The sequence below is a fragment of the Drosophila gunungcola genome, chromosome 3R (genome assembly GCF_025200985.1).
Source record: "Drosophila gunungcola strain Sukarami chromosome 3R, Dgunungcola_SK_2, whole genome shotgun sequence".
Taxonomy (NCBI): domain Eukaryota; kingdom Metazoa; phylum Arthropoda; class Insecta; order Diptera; family Drosophilidae; genus Drosophila; species Drosophila gunungcola.
In genome coordinates this window covers 22,829,566-22,846,768 of record NC_069139.1, presented here as the reverse complement: position 1 = coordinate 22,846,768, position 17,203 = coordinate 22,829,566, and the positions used below count along the sequence as shown (strand labels likewise).

General features: G+C 43.1%; 1 protein-coding gene across 2 annotated transcripts in view; it reads left to right on the top strand.

The window, feature by feature from the left end:
- The window catches only part of LOC128252824 (uncharacterized), a 49,452-nt gene that overhangs the window by 26,045 nt on the left and 6,204 nt on the right, over window positions 1-17,203 (top strand). For both annotated transcript variants that reach the window (XM_052980920.1, XM_052980919.1), the window contains exon 3: window positions 7,122-7,243. In XM_052980920.1, coding sequence (XP_052836880.1) covers window positions 7,122-7,243 — 122 coding nt within the window. The remainder of the gene's footprint in view (window positions 1-7,121; window positions 7,244-17,203) is intronic.

Below are 17,203 nucleotides of genomic sequence, written 5' to 3'. Positions count from 1 at the left end.
GGTTAATGACGCTGCTCGTTTTTAGGTGCGTTTGTGCGAGTGTGTTTGCTTAACCCATTTATTATGTCTTTTGCCATGCCATTGATGCAAAAGTAAACAAGTTAAGCGGCTTTTAATTTTATTATTGTACCGTACAGCACAGTATCGTAAAGTAATGTACACAAATAGAGGTGAAGCGAGACAGAGATAGCGGCCACTATAAATCAGTCTAATATATTGTTCGGCAAAATTATTAAGTCATTACCTCTATATATATATATATATATATATATATAGAAATGTGTATGCGGATTGGCCATTTCAGCACATTCCTCAACCGCAAATGATTGATACCCCAAGAATAGGAATAATTATGACCTTCGGTTCGGCGGATCGCTAAAAGGTGTACTATACTATTTAGTCTTGGCAGGGGGTCGACGACGTTCTCCTCTGCGTTTTGAGGTTTTAGACGTTTTAGAGGGAAATATGCAGCTGGGCAAGCCCATAAACAAATCAGGTTCGATCCAAACCAAGAATGTCTTGTCGTCGTGCCTCACCAATAAACCAAACAATACTCGGTATCCATGGCAGGCACGTAGTCTAGTTTATTAATTTCCGAGGAGCAGTAGGAACAGCTCTCTTAGGGCTAGCTCACGAACCCTTAAGCATATGCATGGCACATTCCCCGACCCGATCCACCTCAAACTGGAACTTGAATTGGAATTGGGGCTGAGTCTGAGACTGAGACTTGAAAGAACCCGGACTGCCGAGTCATCCCACATGACGACTGGATTGTTCCTATTGTGACATTGTTATAATTCAATATGTAGAACGTGTTCGATTTTGAATGCTTTTTATGACCGCTACGACGCCGGTCGTGTAATCGTAAACTTCGCTGTCGTCCGATGTCATTAAAGCGAGTCCTAGAGTCTCTCAGATCGTGAGAACAGCATTACGGGGGCCTTTGGAATGGGATGACATAACACGGGCCATTAAACTATACTTAGTAATACGCGAGTGGCAGATAGGCCAACCCATCCAGCGAACGTGCAATGAACTGCTGAAGGTGATCTCGAAGGCTGATAGTGAGGCCTCCTTGTCAGATTTAATTGATTATGCAATGTTTGTTATTATTACTTTTCGCTGACTTGGATTGGCTTAGCTGATAAATACATGAGATGTACGATGTACTTGCGATTTCCGCATATTCGTGATGCATAGCGGTTGGATTTTAGTATGCGTTAATTGTCCCCGCCTCCGCGAACACTTACTTTTCCCTCGGCTTTTCAATTTGATATCGAATTTCCATGTTGGCAACAACTAACAGCTAATAATTGCTGTTGTTACAAAAATTGCCAGCCACCCACCCACCTCATCCTCCCACTAAAAGTTGTGCAATATGCGTGAGCTGTTGCTGCTGCCGTTGCCGTTGCTGTTGCTGTTGCTGCTGTAGTTGCAGCTGTTGCCGTTGCTGCTTCCTGCCCCAGCAACATCATACTAGCAACAACATTTTACTTGTTAAATTATTTGCTTAACACGAAATAAAATTTTGTTAAACATGTGCCACAAAGAAAAAGGTGAAACAACGAGCAGGAGTTGCAAAGCAAAAAAAAAAAACGACAAAAACAAAAGCAAACCAAAGAAAAGCAAAAAACATTTGCATAACTGCGCCGAAGCTTCCGTTAACAATTAAAAGCACAAACAAACGGCCATAAACTATAATAATCATCCAAAGTTCGCGGCGCATTACCTAACAAGTTCAATAAAAGGTTGCACAAATCTGAAACTGTATCTTGGCCGCGTATGTGTGTTGTGTCTCAATAATTGCAGCTTGCAAACCATCTTCGCTTGAAGCCTGAAATATTCTTTGATTTGCACTGTTCAAATGGACACTTCCTGGCCGCCCACACACACGAAACCGCCCACCGCCCACCGACCATTAAAGCGCCTGGAAAGTGATGGTGTGAATGTACAAGGTGCAGCAACGAAATCCGCTCGTTTCACATGAAAACCAAATTCGAAATCGCTTAAAACGGCACTTGAGCTTATAGTTTTTTGCTGCCGTTGTTTACGACTCTGTTTGTGGCCTGGGCATAATATAGAGATATATATCTGTTATTTGGGGGCTGGCCGGAGTTTTATCTGCAATTGTGTTCCGCTATTGCCAGCTTTATAAATGTTTATGGTGATTGATGCACACGCTCACTTGCTCTGTGGCTAATTAATTCCGCCGAATCGCCATCCCAATGCATCTTTATGGCCAATCATAAGTATGCCCTTGGGCAGCTGAACTTTCCATGGACCGATAAGATTGGCTCGAAACTCACCGACGACAACTGATAAGATTAGCCATTATAGGTATTATAATCCTAATACTTGACTGGTCTGATATAGCTGGGGTTATATATACAATGCGATCCGATAAGGCGCATACAATTTGACCGCAACACGATATCTAAAAATATTGGGCTCTACGTCAGTCCAGCTGTCAAGGTTAATTTTAGGTCGCCAACTTTGTATCTCTAACTTTAGAGAGTGGGCTAAATTAAAAGGCTAGGAGCTAGGTCTAACCTAAATCCTAATTTACTCTTCTGGCTCTCGTGACAATAGAGTCGTGCAATATTATCCCCATTTAACCCGTTTTGTTGTCCATGCAAATAGCCAAACAAAGTCACCTGTCTCTCCACTGCCTCGTTATAACTGACCATAGCAATAAAGGCCATTTAGAGCGGCCCCTGACGCCCAAAACCAAACTGAAAAGCCAGTTGGCTAGAAAATGAAGACAACCAGCCAGCCAGCTAGTCAGCCAGCGAGAAAGAAGAAAGCAAACTGGGTTAAATTCCATTCAAAGCCGGCTTTCAGCTACCAGCTCTCAGCTCCCAGCTCCCAGCTGGTTCTTTTTCTGCCAACAACTTTGCAATGGGAAAGAGAATGGGAATGACCAGAAGTTGGTGGCAGCAACACCTCTCGCCTAATATTTGTCTTACATGGTTTTAGCCGACATTTGTCGTGCGTATTTCTCGGTGCTGGGGCTTGGGTTCGCACAGCGGCGTGAAAAACGCGGCGGAGTGTGCCAGAACACGTTTTGGCCAGACTCTCGACTCCCTGCAGCCGTTCCGCCGGTGACATTGTACCGCTAACTCGTGTTGCCACAACACGCTGCCGTTGCCATGTGAAAGATGATTGACCAGGCTCTCTTGGTGAATGAAAAAACCCAACTGTAAATCGCATTAAGTATTTGTTAACCAGCAAAACGAAACGCAGCGGCGGCGTGGAAATAGCTGGAATATTTTCTGTAGTAGCCGGTGCAATCGAGTCGGAGTTTAACTGGCACCGCAGATCGAATGTCACACGTGTGTGCCCCATGCCGAGTCCGTTGGCTAAAAACGCGTTTTTCGGCCAACAGTAATGCATGTAACAAGCTGGGCCTAAACTGAGCGGGTTTTTCTCTGCCTCTGTCTCTGCCTACCGATCACCAATTTTTTTGTTTAGTTTTTTAACTTTTTTCTTTCCGCCGGCTGAAATGTCAGTGTGAGCTGAGCTAAGCTGAGCCTCGCTTCAAGTGGACGCCGACTGGTTTCGGCCAAAAGCCTGGCCTTTTGGTCAAAAAGGATGTTTTTGGCGAGGTGGTGCGGCAACTTTCGTTGTTGTTTTGTTTCCGCAACCGCCACCATTTTATTGTGGCCGCTGTTATTTTCATTTTTGCCTCAACTGAAAGTGAAAATACAAGTATTTACGGCAAAAGGCAAGAAATTTGTTTGCATGCCGAGATGCTGAAGCTGCTGCTGCTGTTGCCTGTTGACATAACCATCGATGCAATGCGATGAGGAGACTCTCAGCTGGCCATTAAAACTGGTTAAGTAATAATAATTTGATGTGTTTCATTTGAATGCGCAGAACGGACTGTGACTTCACTCTCTCCTCCGCCGGTTATTGACAGTTTTCATGGGCGGAACTTTAAGTTGAACGTTATTTGAAGTGCAAACGAAAATTTAAAAGCATTTTCATGCTTTAAAAATAAGCAAACAGAACAAAGAAGTTTAAAACGCTTTTCTGCCTGTGTGCGGTTTATATTCCTTCATAAATAATCTCTTGTTCTTCTGTTTACGCTCGGCGATTGTTTATTACTCGGTTTGGGGGGGGGGGGGCAAATTAAACGATAGAGCGATGGATGTGAGTCGTTTGGAGGTGCAAATGAATTTCGGTGGAAATCTGGGAATTTTCTAAGCCGCTCAATAAGCTTTTAGAACCCAATAACTTTCCCACACACGACGACCCAGATCAACGGAGGCTGAGGCTTCTTTCACTCGAACACCTTCGTTTTCGGATTTCGCCCGTAATTGATTATTTTGGAAGCCCATCGATGCCATGATGTATGGGCATGTTTGTGCCGGTAATTCTTTTCTCACGTCACTGCTGGCCTAAACGCTTTTCAATAAGAAACCGACCGACCGACGGCTTGGACGGTCTTTGATGCTGGCCGCCCAGCAAAAGATCAATCCACACATGTGTGGACTGAGTGGGTTCTCTTTTAGCACAGTTGCAGGCCCAGTCTTTTGACTTAGGAGCATGGACGTGCCACTTTTTGGTCCACTGCACCGGACGGAAAGTCGGCGCATTCGCTTTGTCTGCAGCACGAACGGTTCGAACATTTTCGGATAAATACACGTACCCGGCGTGCATTTTGTAGGAACTGCCTCTTTTCATCTGCAGCGCTCATTAAGCGCTTCTAAAGCATTCTAAAATGCATTTAATGGTTTAATTGTCCAAGCAAACACTCAACGGGGAGTGGTTCTTTTAATGGTCGGTTGGGATGACAGGCTGGCTGTGACAGTCCGTAAGTCTGTAAGGGACTCGTTTCATGCAAATCAATTTGGCAAGCAAACATAAAGCATTCGAGCTTTATTGGTCACGCACAACGCACAAATAATTTGGTAATTAAAGAATGAGCTACAGTGAGGCTTATCTTGTTCCGATTTGGTCGTTAAAAAAAGCAACTCGCAAATTCATGTTTTGAATAAGATTATTATTTTTATTATATATGAACAATAACTTAATATCATAAAGTAAAACCAATGAAATTCCCTTTAAAATACAAGAAAGCATGTTTAGTTTGAAGCTGTCAAAGAAAGCTTACTTACAGAGGGCCACCTGTAAAATCAATATGATGAACAGCAGCGATTTAAAAGAGAACTGTTTTGCTCAAATATATTTTGAGTCCATCCGGCTGGGTGTGTCAGCATTATGAGGCGACTTTATGGCGGAAAACATATAGGTATAAAGTATAAGTATAAGTATATTGAAAGCGCTTTGAGTGGCAGATAAGCAAATGAGCGACTGACATGAGAAGCTAGCCGAAAATAAAGTGACACAAAGCGGAAATCGAATTCTGAGCCGAGTTAAGAATCTTGGAAGCACTCCACCCCGCCCCTTCCCCTTGTTTTTGATTGCCACATGCTGCCAGACAACAACAAGCCAAACAACTCATGACTGCAGACCGCCGTGAATTGGACTTTGCCCGCTGGGCGTAAGCAAATAGCAAACAGCAAATGGCAACAGAAACTTCATAAATTTGTTAACACCGACGCAAAGGCAGCTAGCTAGCGAATGGAGGCCAGCACAAAGCCAGAAATGAGCTAAAAGCGCAACAGGACAATAAAGAATGACAATGACTTGGTTACGACTGTTGTTGGTACTGAAGTTTTTATCGTTGCATGGAAGTCGGCGTCGTGTGTGTCACCCACGCACACGTGTCCCCAGGCCCCATATTCCTGCCCCAAGCCCCTATCCTTCCCATCCATCCAACATATCAGCTTACTCACCTATAGACCGACCTAGCTCAAGAGGATCGCGAGGTAGAGGAGCGGGCTTGTGGGCCACAAGAAAACTTAATTTGCTGCCATTAGCAAAGAGCCGAGAAATTCGCGCTCAAGAAATAGAAGTGCCTGTGTCCGCTGTTTGTTTTCACTGCTTACTTGCCTTGCTCGGCGGCATAAAAATAGAATAAAATTCAAGAAGAGCTGAGCTAAACACAAGTTGCCATTGTCGACGGTCTAAATATGTATGAACGCGTGTGTGCCTTGGCAGCGACTTGGGGCTATTTATTTAAGTGAATTGTGAATAATGTTGTCTGGCGCCAAGTGGCAATCCCGGCTCAGACGACGAGCTCTAAAATGCGAAAAAGTCACTCTTAAATCACAAATATTATCTCCAAATAAAGACTGGATAGCAAAACATTAACTTATAAATGTTCTTTATTATTAACTCAGAGTTGGTTAGGAGACAAATGGCTTGATAATAATATTACAAATAATTATATTTCGATAACAAGGAAAGACAGCACAATAAATTTTACAAAGATGTAGTTTATATCTTAAAGAATACAAGTTAGTTTAAAGCAAATAAATTTTTTTTGGTGAAATAAAGTTTAATTGCGAGAAATCGCCGTTTTCCATCAGTGTAGGAATTGTACAGAACAATACTATTTCAAAAAATTATATTTTTATTTATCTTAAGTTTAGTTTAGAAAAGACAACAAAGTAACTGTAGATTATATCTTTAAAAATACAAGCTTTCTTTTTGTTTAAAATTAAGTAAAACAAAAGTTTTTAAGTAGATTTCGAGACAACTCAATTTTCTGTCAGTGTAGGAGATGGACAGAAATAGAACCTACACGGGGGCAGGCTAAATGACATTTAACCCCTTGGCAGGCGTACCTTACCCAACCTACCTTCAAAAGGCAAATTCAATTTACAATTTTAATTGTGATTGCAGACAGCTCTGGCTGGCTAACCGCCGACCATCCAATTGCATTGGACCAAACGCAGACAGACGGGTTTATTGATTTTTCATTTGGTCTGCACAAATCCATGAAAACCACTTTGGTTGTTGTCGTCGCACTTGTTTCGATTCGCAATTATCCTCCAGCTCTCGATATTTGCTTTGCACTCGCCGGCAACTTTCCTCGCGAACTTGACCCTGGAACATTGCAAAAACATATACCTGGTTTAGTTAGCCATGTCCTCACATTTTGCACTTGAGTTGTCAGCGCTGGCAGAACGATTTATGGATCCGCCACTTACTACTCTCTATATAGATTCATGTTTCTGATTTTGGCAATGTTTTTCTGATTTGTTTTCCAGGTCACACATCGTACAACCGGCCAGGTGATGGTGCTCAAGATGAATCAGTTGCGGGCCAATCGACCGAATATGCTGCGGGAGGTGCAGCTCCTGAACAAGCTGTCGCATGCAAATATACTGAGGTAAGTGAAGAATGTCATAGAGCTGCGCTTATCGGGAACGAGTAAAGTGGGCTAAAAATAGTCCAGAAAAATATACTCGTATTTATTCTAATCGCAAGTAAACAACATAAATAGTGGAGCTGCATCTTATGGGTCAATGCCATGCTCGCTTTTCTGACTGACTCATTCCTCTGATTTTAATTGCAAACTTGACTGCGAGTGCGAGGCTTATGAATGGTTGTTGTTGTTGTCGACTCAAAATGAGCTATATTTATTACATGTTTGTGTATTCCCTTAGCTTTTGATGATCATGTGGTCCGATTGTGTTTACGCATTCAGTTCGCACCTCGCCGCGAATTGACCATTTATTTAAATGGATTACGTAAACAATTTAATGGGTTCATCGCGCGGGGTCTTTAATTTGAATTCTACGCAAATAATGTTCATGTTCTCTGTCAGATTCAATTCAATTTCGCATGTTTTACACTCGATTTCAGTTCGCGTTAGGGGTTATAGCTATTCTGCTGGCATCATCAAAAATACTGACCTATGCTAAAACTGAAAACCACATTCATATACGAGTAGTGTTGGGGTATGAATCACTTTTCAGCCTCTCAGTTAAGTTCTGTCATCTGGGGCTGCTGACTAAACTGGCATCATTGTGGATATTATTTTTTTTATTGAAAGTATTTATGGAAATGTTGTCGCTTTCAAAGTAATGCTGAGCAAATATTTACTGTTTGCCACAATGAGATTGGCGGTTTGTTTATATTTTTCGACTGGCCATTTGCTTTTGGCAATTTAAAGAGCTCCAGTTGGAGTTCAGAGCGGGTTCAAGACCAAAATCGCACAAAACATTTCCGATGCCCGCGGAAAGGTCAAGTTCACGGGCTGCTGTCGGTGCAACCGACTGTCTGTAATTACCTTGGCAGTGACCAGGTGTGTGTTTGCTTTTGAGGGGGAAGGAATGAGGGGCAAGGGGTTAGGGTACCCTCTCACGGGTCACACACAAAAAAAAAGGAAAAAAAAATAAACTGCTGATGTAATTGGCTGAGTGGCAAAGTCTGAAACAATATGGCAAAAGCTCATGACATTGTTGTCTGTCTGGCTTGAATAGATTTAATTGCCAAGCTGCGTAGAGCTAGCTTACTCACTTCGCTGCCTGTTTTTTTTTTTCGTCGGATTTATTTATACTATTATTTCTGTTTTTGTTTTATCCTCACGTGACTGCACGCAACAGTGAGTGTCTGATGGCAGCAGCAGCGACTTCAATTGTATGCAATTCTCAGGGACTTTTAGCGGCTGCTGTTGCCGTTTGCTATTTTAGCTATTTTTTCCGTAAACTGCCGAAAAGACAGATAGACAGACAGACCAATCCATTTTGCACCGCCCATCTTTTCCTGTTTGCCTCCATGAATATGGAATTTCTGGCTTAGACCTTTTTGGGCCCCGCCCTTTCATTAACAATGTTAACACCCCGAAAATGGTAAGAGACATGTCTTGCATTGCCTGCCATTCTTCCCACAACATTGTGTTCGCCTGCAGCCATTCAAACTTTAACCTCATAATCCGCCAAAATCCGTTATGGCAACGCGACTGGATGACTAGATCTCCTCCATTCCTTCTCCAGGTGGAGGAGCCCACCTGATTTTATGACATCTGTCATCAACGACTTCCCCCCAAACAGCTGAGTGAGACGTGCGGCGAATCGCAGTCAGAGTATTAAACACAACGGATCTGTTGATTAAATGCCCTGGCCAACTTATTTCGCTGTGTGCCCGGCTCGTTGAGAGATGGATTTGGGTCAGCGGAACAGCCAGCCAACAGAAACAACAACAGCAACAGCAGTCTATGGCGACTCTGCAGCTGCCAACTTTTCTTTATTCGTAGGCATTAAATGAAAATTCTGAAAAAGTCTGGAATGCAGCTATGGCGCCGTAGGCCGCCGGCTGGATAGTGAAATTAAAATTCATCCACACGCATTTAGTTCGTTGTTTTATGGATCCCCTGCAGCAAAGCTATTTATACATGGGCCAATTAACACGTCACTGGGAAAACAAGTGGTCCCAATCAGGAACAATATTGTTGTTAAGAAGGGGAGAGAAAAAATAATTTAATCAAAATTAACTGTATATTAACAAAAAGTAAAGGAAATTATTAACCAGCCATTAAAAAGCTGTAAAACTTTTATTGACTCACTTAGATATTTGACAAGATGATTACTTTTTTAAAACTTTGCTTAAATATTAATAAATACATCTTATTAAATGCTAAAACAACGTGATTTATCAGTTGAAATTGGTCCTTACAACTAAAAAATTCAAGTAAAAAAAGTAATTAATTCTATTTTTTCTATACCTTTAAATTTCAATATTAGTTTGCGAAGCGCATTTCGTTTAAAAATGTGTCATTAAATGGAATTTTATTTCTTTCAGTGTATCAATATGGGAGCTACTTATGTTCGAGTAGTTCCACCCGATTGAACTCTGCTTAGATCCGCGATCCTCGCTCCACGATTGTGATATTATCAGTGACGTGGATCGCTAAACACTCCGCTCCCAGCTCGACTATCTGACTTACTGACTAACTGACTGACTGACTGGCAGTTAGTAGTGAGTTAGGCGCTGCTCTTGTTGGCGGGCATGTTTAATGATGCTTAACGATCGCGGCTGTCGGCTAACTGTCAAATTTTAACAGCTACACTGCTGGGCGTCCATGCGGGCCACTGCGCCACCGCCTCCCATGGCGGGCTTCCAAGATCCACGATCCGGCTAATGAAGCCTATTGATTGGCGGCCAGAACTAGCTATAGCTTTACCGTTGCATCCTCCTCCTCCTTCTCCTCCTCCTTCTCTCAGTGTAAGGCCAATGCAGCCGAGCGTCAATAGAACTAATCTTTGGGTAATTGAAACCACCTTTCTAGCCGGCAGCATGCCGAATGCCCAGCCAGATGCCATATAGTATAGTTCAGCATAGTATACACCCACCCACGTCCAAATCGGTGACTTATTGGCCACAAAACCCATGCTGAAACTGAAACTCTCACACACTCGGCTGAGCTGAGTAGTTGCCGTTGGCGTGTTTTTTTTATGGGCTTATCACGCGCCCGTTGTAATGCGGAATGTCGCACAATGAGAACGCGCTCGCTCGCAGCCAGTCAGCCAAACAGCCAAACAGCCAGCCAGGCATCCAGGTAGTTAGGCAATTGCATTGCATTGCAACTGTCCCTGCCCTGCTCCAGCCCCCTTTCCCCCCTTAACGGCCCACTGGATCACCCAGCCACCCACATGGCTTGTAGCTGTCGCCGCTCCCAGGCAGCCGCCAGCTTGACATATAGTCACTCTACTTACCAACAGCACTGTGCACTGAAAAAATATAACAAAAACTTAAGACAGAAATTTCCTTTTTTGGATTTTAAGTTTGAGTTATAATGGATTTGTCTTTCAAAAGGCAAGCGTACATTTTTACATCCATTTCTTTTCGTAATGCTCTGATTTTTAGCATTAAAACACCAACACCAATCTCCTACAATGATTTTACCGCCCAATAGGAAAAAAATTAACTGACTAATGCTGGTAACCAGTTAAGTCGTTGAAACTCTCCGAAAATAAGTTTTGATTCCGACAATCTTGCATTTAAAGGCAATCAAAGATCTAGTAATCTTTCTATTGTTAGCCTGGTCATTAAGACTATAGATAATTCCTGACAGTGCTCTATATGCATTGTTTGAGTCACAAATCCCATTGCTTTGGAGTGCTGGCTTCCATTGAGTGCCTTTCTCGAAATGTAAACACAGCGATGACTATGGTGGCGCCGAGTTCTCTACACTTTTTCCCTTTTATTTTTTTTTTTATTAACTCCACTTGTAACAGCAGAGCGCCGGGGTAAAAGTAAACATGCTGCCTCTGGCTCAGAGCCATTTAAACGCTCATTTAACGCGACTAAGACCGAGTAAGACATGTGACAGTTCTTGGCTCGGCTCGGCTCATTACGGTCACAAAAACAATGGTGGAAATTCCGCGAGTGCTGCTGTTTCTGCTGCTCTGGCGGCACTTGATCTTTGCGCCTGGCTGCGATGCTAAGCAGGTGATAAGTTGTGGGCAAATGTTGACAAATTGTTGGCATGCAAATGTGCGCGGGTTAATGACTCCACCACTGCCGATGCTGAGGTGTCAAACGTCGGTCCGCTGAGCCCTCACGCTTCCGCACGAGCTGCAGTTCAGCTTTGACCCCGATTCCGTGAGACTGTTGGTAAACGCGGCGTTGGCGTTGCAAGAGATTCCACTAAGGTCAGATTGCACTTAATTGAATGCGCGTCGATAGCCAGTCGATCAAGCCACTCATCTGGCGATGAGTCGAGTCCCGCCGCCACATGAAGGTCGTCTGTGGTGATGGTGGAGGTGGTGGGGAATGCCTACATATATGCAGTGCAGTATATGTTTGCCACAAGCCTCCGTTTTTCGAGGGGCCACTGCACATATTGTTGTCTCTCGGCCATTATTTGTCTTGGCTTGATTTGTGTGTCGCCGAGCGTTGGCGGCTCATTTCTGTCCCCTTTTATGAAATAAAATGAAATGAAATGCAATGAAATGCTTGCCAATAAACTGAGATGGCTGGCCTTGAAACGAATGGGCGCCCGGTGGCACGATGTCAGGCTAATGAAAAGATTGCCGAGAACGAGCAGAAATTGCTGACAATTTAATGAGAATTTTATTGTGCAAGATGGGTTAAATTGGCCATTCATGCGCCCGGCAGCTTGAATGAATTCCGAAAAAAAAAAACACAAATCTGTGCATATATAATTAGGCGTATTAGTACGTAATGGCGGATTTAGTGTCTAGCCAAATTGAGTCCTTAATTTCTAGCCTCTGGTAGTTTGTACAGTTACCAGACTTTGACAAGTTGCAACAGCAACAACACCTGCTCCAGCAGCAGTAGCAGCAACAGCAACATCAGCCACACGAGGCCGAAAGAGAGCGTGTCATGATTGCGGCCATATAAACATTTCTTTTTATTGCTTAATGGATACATGACTGCCAGACTGGTTGACTACTTGCAGCGCACTTTTATCAGTGCAGCTTTTCATGTTTGCTCGTCGATTGTGGATTGTCAATTGTCGATAGCCTGTAATTGAAGCTGCTCTGCTCTCTGGCTGTGCCGTGTGGCACGGATCAGATCGGATCGTTGCCATTGCAGCCGCCAGTTCAAGAAAGCTAAATTGGGTTAATTTCTGATTGATGATCAACATGGCCTGGTAAACTGTCGCGCGCAATTTCATTAGGCAGCTTGTTTTTACCCGCCCGAGATCAGGTTGTTCGATCTGGATTCGATCGACAAAAGCATTGACGTCAATATTCGTAGTATTTGCATCACGGATTTTTGTTTGCACTTGCTTCCGAGCGTCTATTTATGGACCATTTGCATTGGCGTGGGCTATTTTTAGACCAGTGGTGTGTGTTTACCAGCAAACACGAAATTATGATTGGCTTCATAAAGCCAACAATTATCGATGGCTCATCTGTGAATTCGCGGGGGGTTTGGCCTTATTGGCAATGCCCAGCTGAAGTAAACTCACTGACCCAAAACTGGGCTATGTATTGCTGAGTGTATTTGTTTTGGTAATGCTTTATGTCTCGGCCACAATAACGTCTACAGCACGACGCAATTGCAAGTCATTGAACCCACAGTATTACTACATTGTGTGGTGTCTTTGTAAGTGCTAACACATGTAAAAATGTATAAAAAAGAAGAGCAGCAGGATTGATGTGCCCGAAAAAAATGGGCATGAGTAATATGTATCTCACAATACGCAGTGTTTCGGCGACAGATGCAGATACAGATTGGAATTTAATGAGCTGCCTTGCATTCCAGCCCGCTTTTTTAGCTGCGTGCTGCTGCCATGTTGTAACCAGTTTCTTGACAGCAATTACTCACTACTGTGCTCGCTGGATTTAGTTTATCTCCCAGCGATAAATCTCCTCATATTTGTCTGCATAAATCGCAATTGTAATTGTCGACTACTTCCGCAAAAAAAAAAAAAAAAAATAAAATGGTAAATAAACGTGTCAGCCTGCCGATGTCCCATAAAACATCTCTCACCCAACGGCTGGTGCTATGGGTCCGGCTGCCAACATTCACTTCCAATTTACGTTTGGACACTGTCTTTTGTCTCTGGCCTGCGTTTCGTACGAAATTATGTCATCAACTTTCAATCAATTTCAATACACTTCAATCAGTTTTGCACAACAAAAAGCGAGCATTAGATATTCAGATTTATGCAACACCACCCATACATGAGCTTTCTTTTTGGGCTGCAGCAGCTCGAAAATCGGTCAGCAGTGAAAACAAGAAGAGGAAGTAGCAACAACTGTTGCTGTTGCTGTTGCTGCTGCTTTTGCTTTTGCTGCTGCTGTTGCTGCTGCACTTTGGATATTGCTGCTGCAGCTGCAATCTGCATAATTTTCGCATCACGTTTTGCATATTTTTCTAATTGAAAAGCAAATTCAATCATTTCATTTCGAAATACTGCTGTTACTCCGCCAGTCGCAAATGCCGAATGGTAATTGCAGTTGGCAGCGTTTAAGCGTTTAGGACCATTTATAACGCCCATTGCCACGCCCCCGGCTGCTCCATTGCCACCGTCTCATTTGTAACTTGGTATTGGGCCTGGGTTATTTGTTGTTTGCCTAAAAGCGAATTGTGTTTACTTTGTGTCAACCTTTTAACCCCCGATCGTGCCGTTGCTGCTGCTGCTGCTGCTGCTGTTGCAGTTGCAATTTCAGTTGTTGCTGCTGCTGCTGCTGCCGTTGATGTTGTGGTAATAATTTTCAATTAAGCGCAAAATGCTTTAATGCTCCAATTCGATTTGCCAACATAAAAATGCAGCCGCGGTTGCAACACACGAGTGAAAGAATGCAAAGCGGGATTTTGCATTTTATTAGCCTATCTAATAACCAAGCTGGCCAGCGGCAGTTAGCGGCTTTAGTTGCACTGCGGCTCCGTCTGCGAAAAGTCTGGGAAACCAATTGGCGTAGTCTCCAGAGAGAAACGTGCAAACGTGTCAATTTATGGTTTTCATTGCGACTTGCAAGAGAAATGCCGGCTGCCGATTGTCGACTGCCGACCAAACAACCTAACAACGTTTCCCGGGAAAACAGTGTAATGCTTGTAACAAATATTGTAACACCCAGCAAAGCAGCACATTTCAATTTAAGACAATCACATCTCTTAGCTGCGGGGAAGACTTGCAAAAAAATAAAAGAAACTAGAAAACTGGAAAACTGAAAAACGAGCGAGAAACAAAAATCAAATTGAAAATCTAAACGCTGCCAGAACAATGCTTCTTCGGCAGTTTCAGAGGTTTATAGCCGCTTGAGTAGTTTGCAATTCTCGCTTCCTGCTCTCGGCATCTTCTTCGGCTGCAGGCCTTGAAGTGGGCAAAAGCCTAGCCACTCGACGTGTATTCATTTCCTGCTGCAAGCCGGCTAGAGACACCTTTGCATGGCATCTCCTGCCTGCCGCCTGTCGGCTGCCTCCACTTTTGGCCAGCTACTGATTTGCATTTCCAGGCAATTTGATGTCGACGAACTGGCTTCCCAATGTCTGGCAAACGCCCACTGCAAAAAAAAGGCTTCGTTCCGAAAATAACAACATTGCACCCTGGTGGCTGATGAATGCCATATAAATTAATTGCCCAATTAATAATTAACTCTTGGTGCAATCAAACATTGTCGACAGCAACAGTCGCTTTAATTTCGGGTTTTCAACTGGTTTCGGTACTTTTCAGTTCAGTGCTGATGTGAGACTCGTAACCAAATGAAATCCTTTCTGTCAACAGGGCTCCTCTTCAAAGCCATGCTGAGTTGAGAGCGGCTTAAAACGCACATTAAAGGTGTTAACGGCAGTCAAATCCTCTTAATGTAAGCCGCTAATGGGCAGCAAAAGGGCAGGGGCATGGGTAAAGACACTCACTCGAGGCGCTAATCGTGTATCACGCAGGGAAATAAATTGAATTAGAACCGTAAATCCCTGCAGTGGTCATGCAAATGGAAGTGCGGCTTGCACCCACGATCACGAGTCGCGAGTAGCAAGGCAAGAGGTGTGCCACTCCATAGAGAGGATGTGCGGCAGACAAAACCCTCGGGCCGCGGAGCCCTGCCTTCAACACCTGGGATCGAGCTGTCTCGCCTTTGTGATAACTTCATTTCAGATCTGCGCTGAGCCGAGCCCTTGGGCTGTCTGAAGGGCTGACATGTGTCTGCCACACACTGGCGTGGCATCTATCAAGAATCTCAAAAGGGTCATGCCCTCTTGCCCAAGACATTTTTATTTCGATTTTTTTATGCAGCGTAATAACGTTTTGTGTACATAAATGCAGTCAAACCTCCATAGATTCGATGCTTGTCAAATTTGGAAAATCTTAAAGATTTTATGGTTATACAAAAGATAGCCTTGTTTACTTTGGCTGATGGAAAATTAATGTTTAATTAATATACATTATAATTATACATTTTAACGTCAGCTTCAATATTTACATTACATTAATTAATTGTCTGATCCTAAATACACTTTATAAAATCTTTGACTTTGTTTGCAATTTTTATATGCAAAGGGTAGTTCTTGTTGCATACGTTCCACTGTATTCCTCTTACCTAAACTCCTTGTCCAGGTTTGTTTGCCGGAAAGCCAGTGACCCGACTGATTTCAATAAAGCTATCCCAAAGGGCGTTGATGGTTAAATCAGGCTGCTGTGATTCCTAATGCCACGCATATCACGCAAGTCAGTGAACGCCGGTGAATAGCGATGCAACTGGTGGTCTAGGCCAGCCAACCCCGTTCACAACTCGTATGTTAATGCGTTTCTTCGACCTTAGGGTTGTGATGTGGTGACGGGGGTGGCCGTAACATTTGATTGCTCTGACATTACTGGCCCAGTCGCACCCTGGAGACCCTGGTCGTGGCCTTATTGACAGCCTGACAGAAAGGTGTCTGTTTTTGGGGTGGATGGGGTGACAGGTTGCGTGCACGAAGTAATTATTTCCGCCCTGCACACCGTTTGCAAAATCTTTTAGGGATTTGATGATCTGCGGCTAACCTAATAAAATTAATTTTTAGAGTAAGTGAAAATTAATGACCACAAACGTAAATCAAACTTTGCGAACGCCACTTGAGTTTGCCTTGTTTGCTTATACAATATACAGTATTAATAGCATATAGCAGAATCGCATGGCGGCATGACGGACGATAAAGCTTATCGGGCACACGACGCAGAGGTCCAAACAATTTGGCCAAACTCTTTGGGCCATGGCTTCAACGAGCTGGCCGAAATAAAGCATGTGCAGAGATAAACTTTACGTCCGATTAGACCGCTTGACAGAAGACGAATTTGAGGCGAACCCTTATCGGAATGGCACACGTATTGAACACCTGCACACGGGACCTAAGTCACATGCGCCAATCGGTGGGGAATACTTCTGTATATATTTTCATAAGTGTATCTCAGCATGATTTACTGAAATTGATTGTTTAATTTACAACTCTCATTTTATAAGTTTATTTCTTTTAAATGCTTTAATATATGTTCCAAAATTATTGAACAACAAATGGCTGATTTTATGGAGCTAATCGTTTTTATAACAAGCTAAGCTTTACAATAATGTGTAAGCTTAATATTATAAGATTGATATGACAAGTGCGTACATTAACAAATTAATAATCCTGTTTATAAGAAATATTTTTTAAATGCTAGTTAGTTGTATAAACCTATTAGATAGGTTACGCTTTCTTTAATCCTTGTGAAGTAATTCTTAAGAGTATCCTTAGGATGATGCAACCTGACATGGTTGCGTACTTGCACAAAAGTTCATTGTCACCGCCGAGCATCGTTGTCAGCCCTGTCTGGCAGCAGTTAACCTTTTTTACCTGACTGCACACTCTGTTCGGGGTAAGCAGTTGGCAGTTGGCAGAAAGCAGACGCATGCGT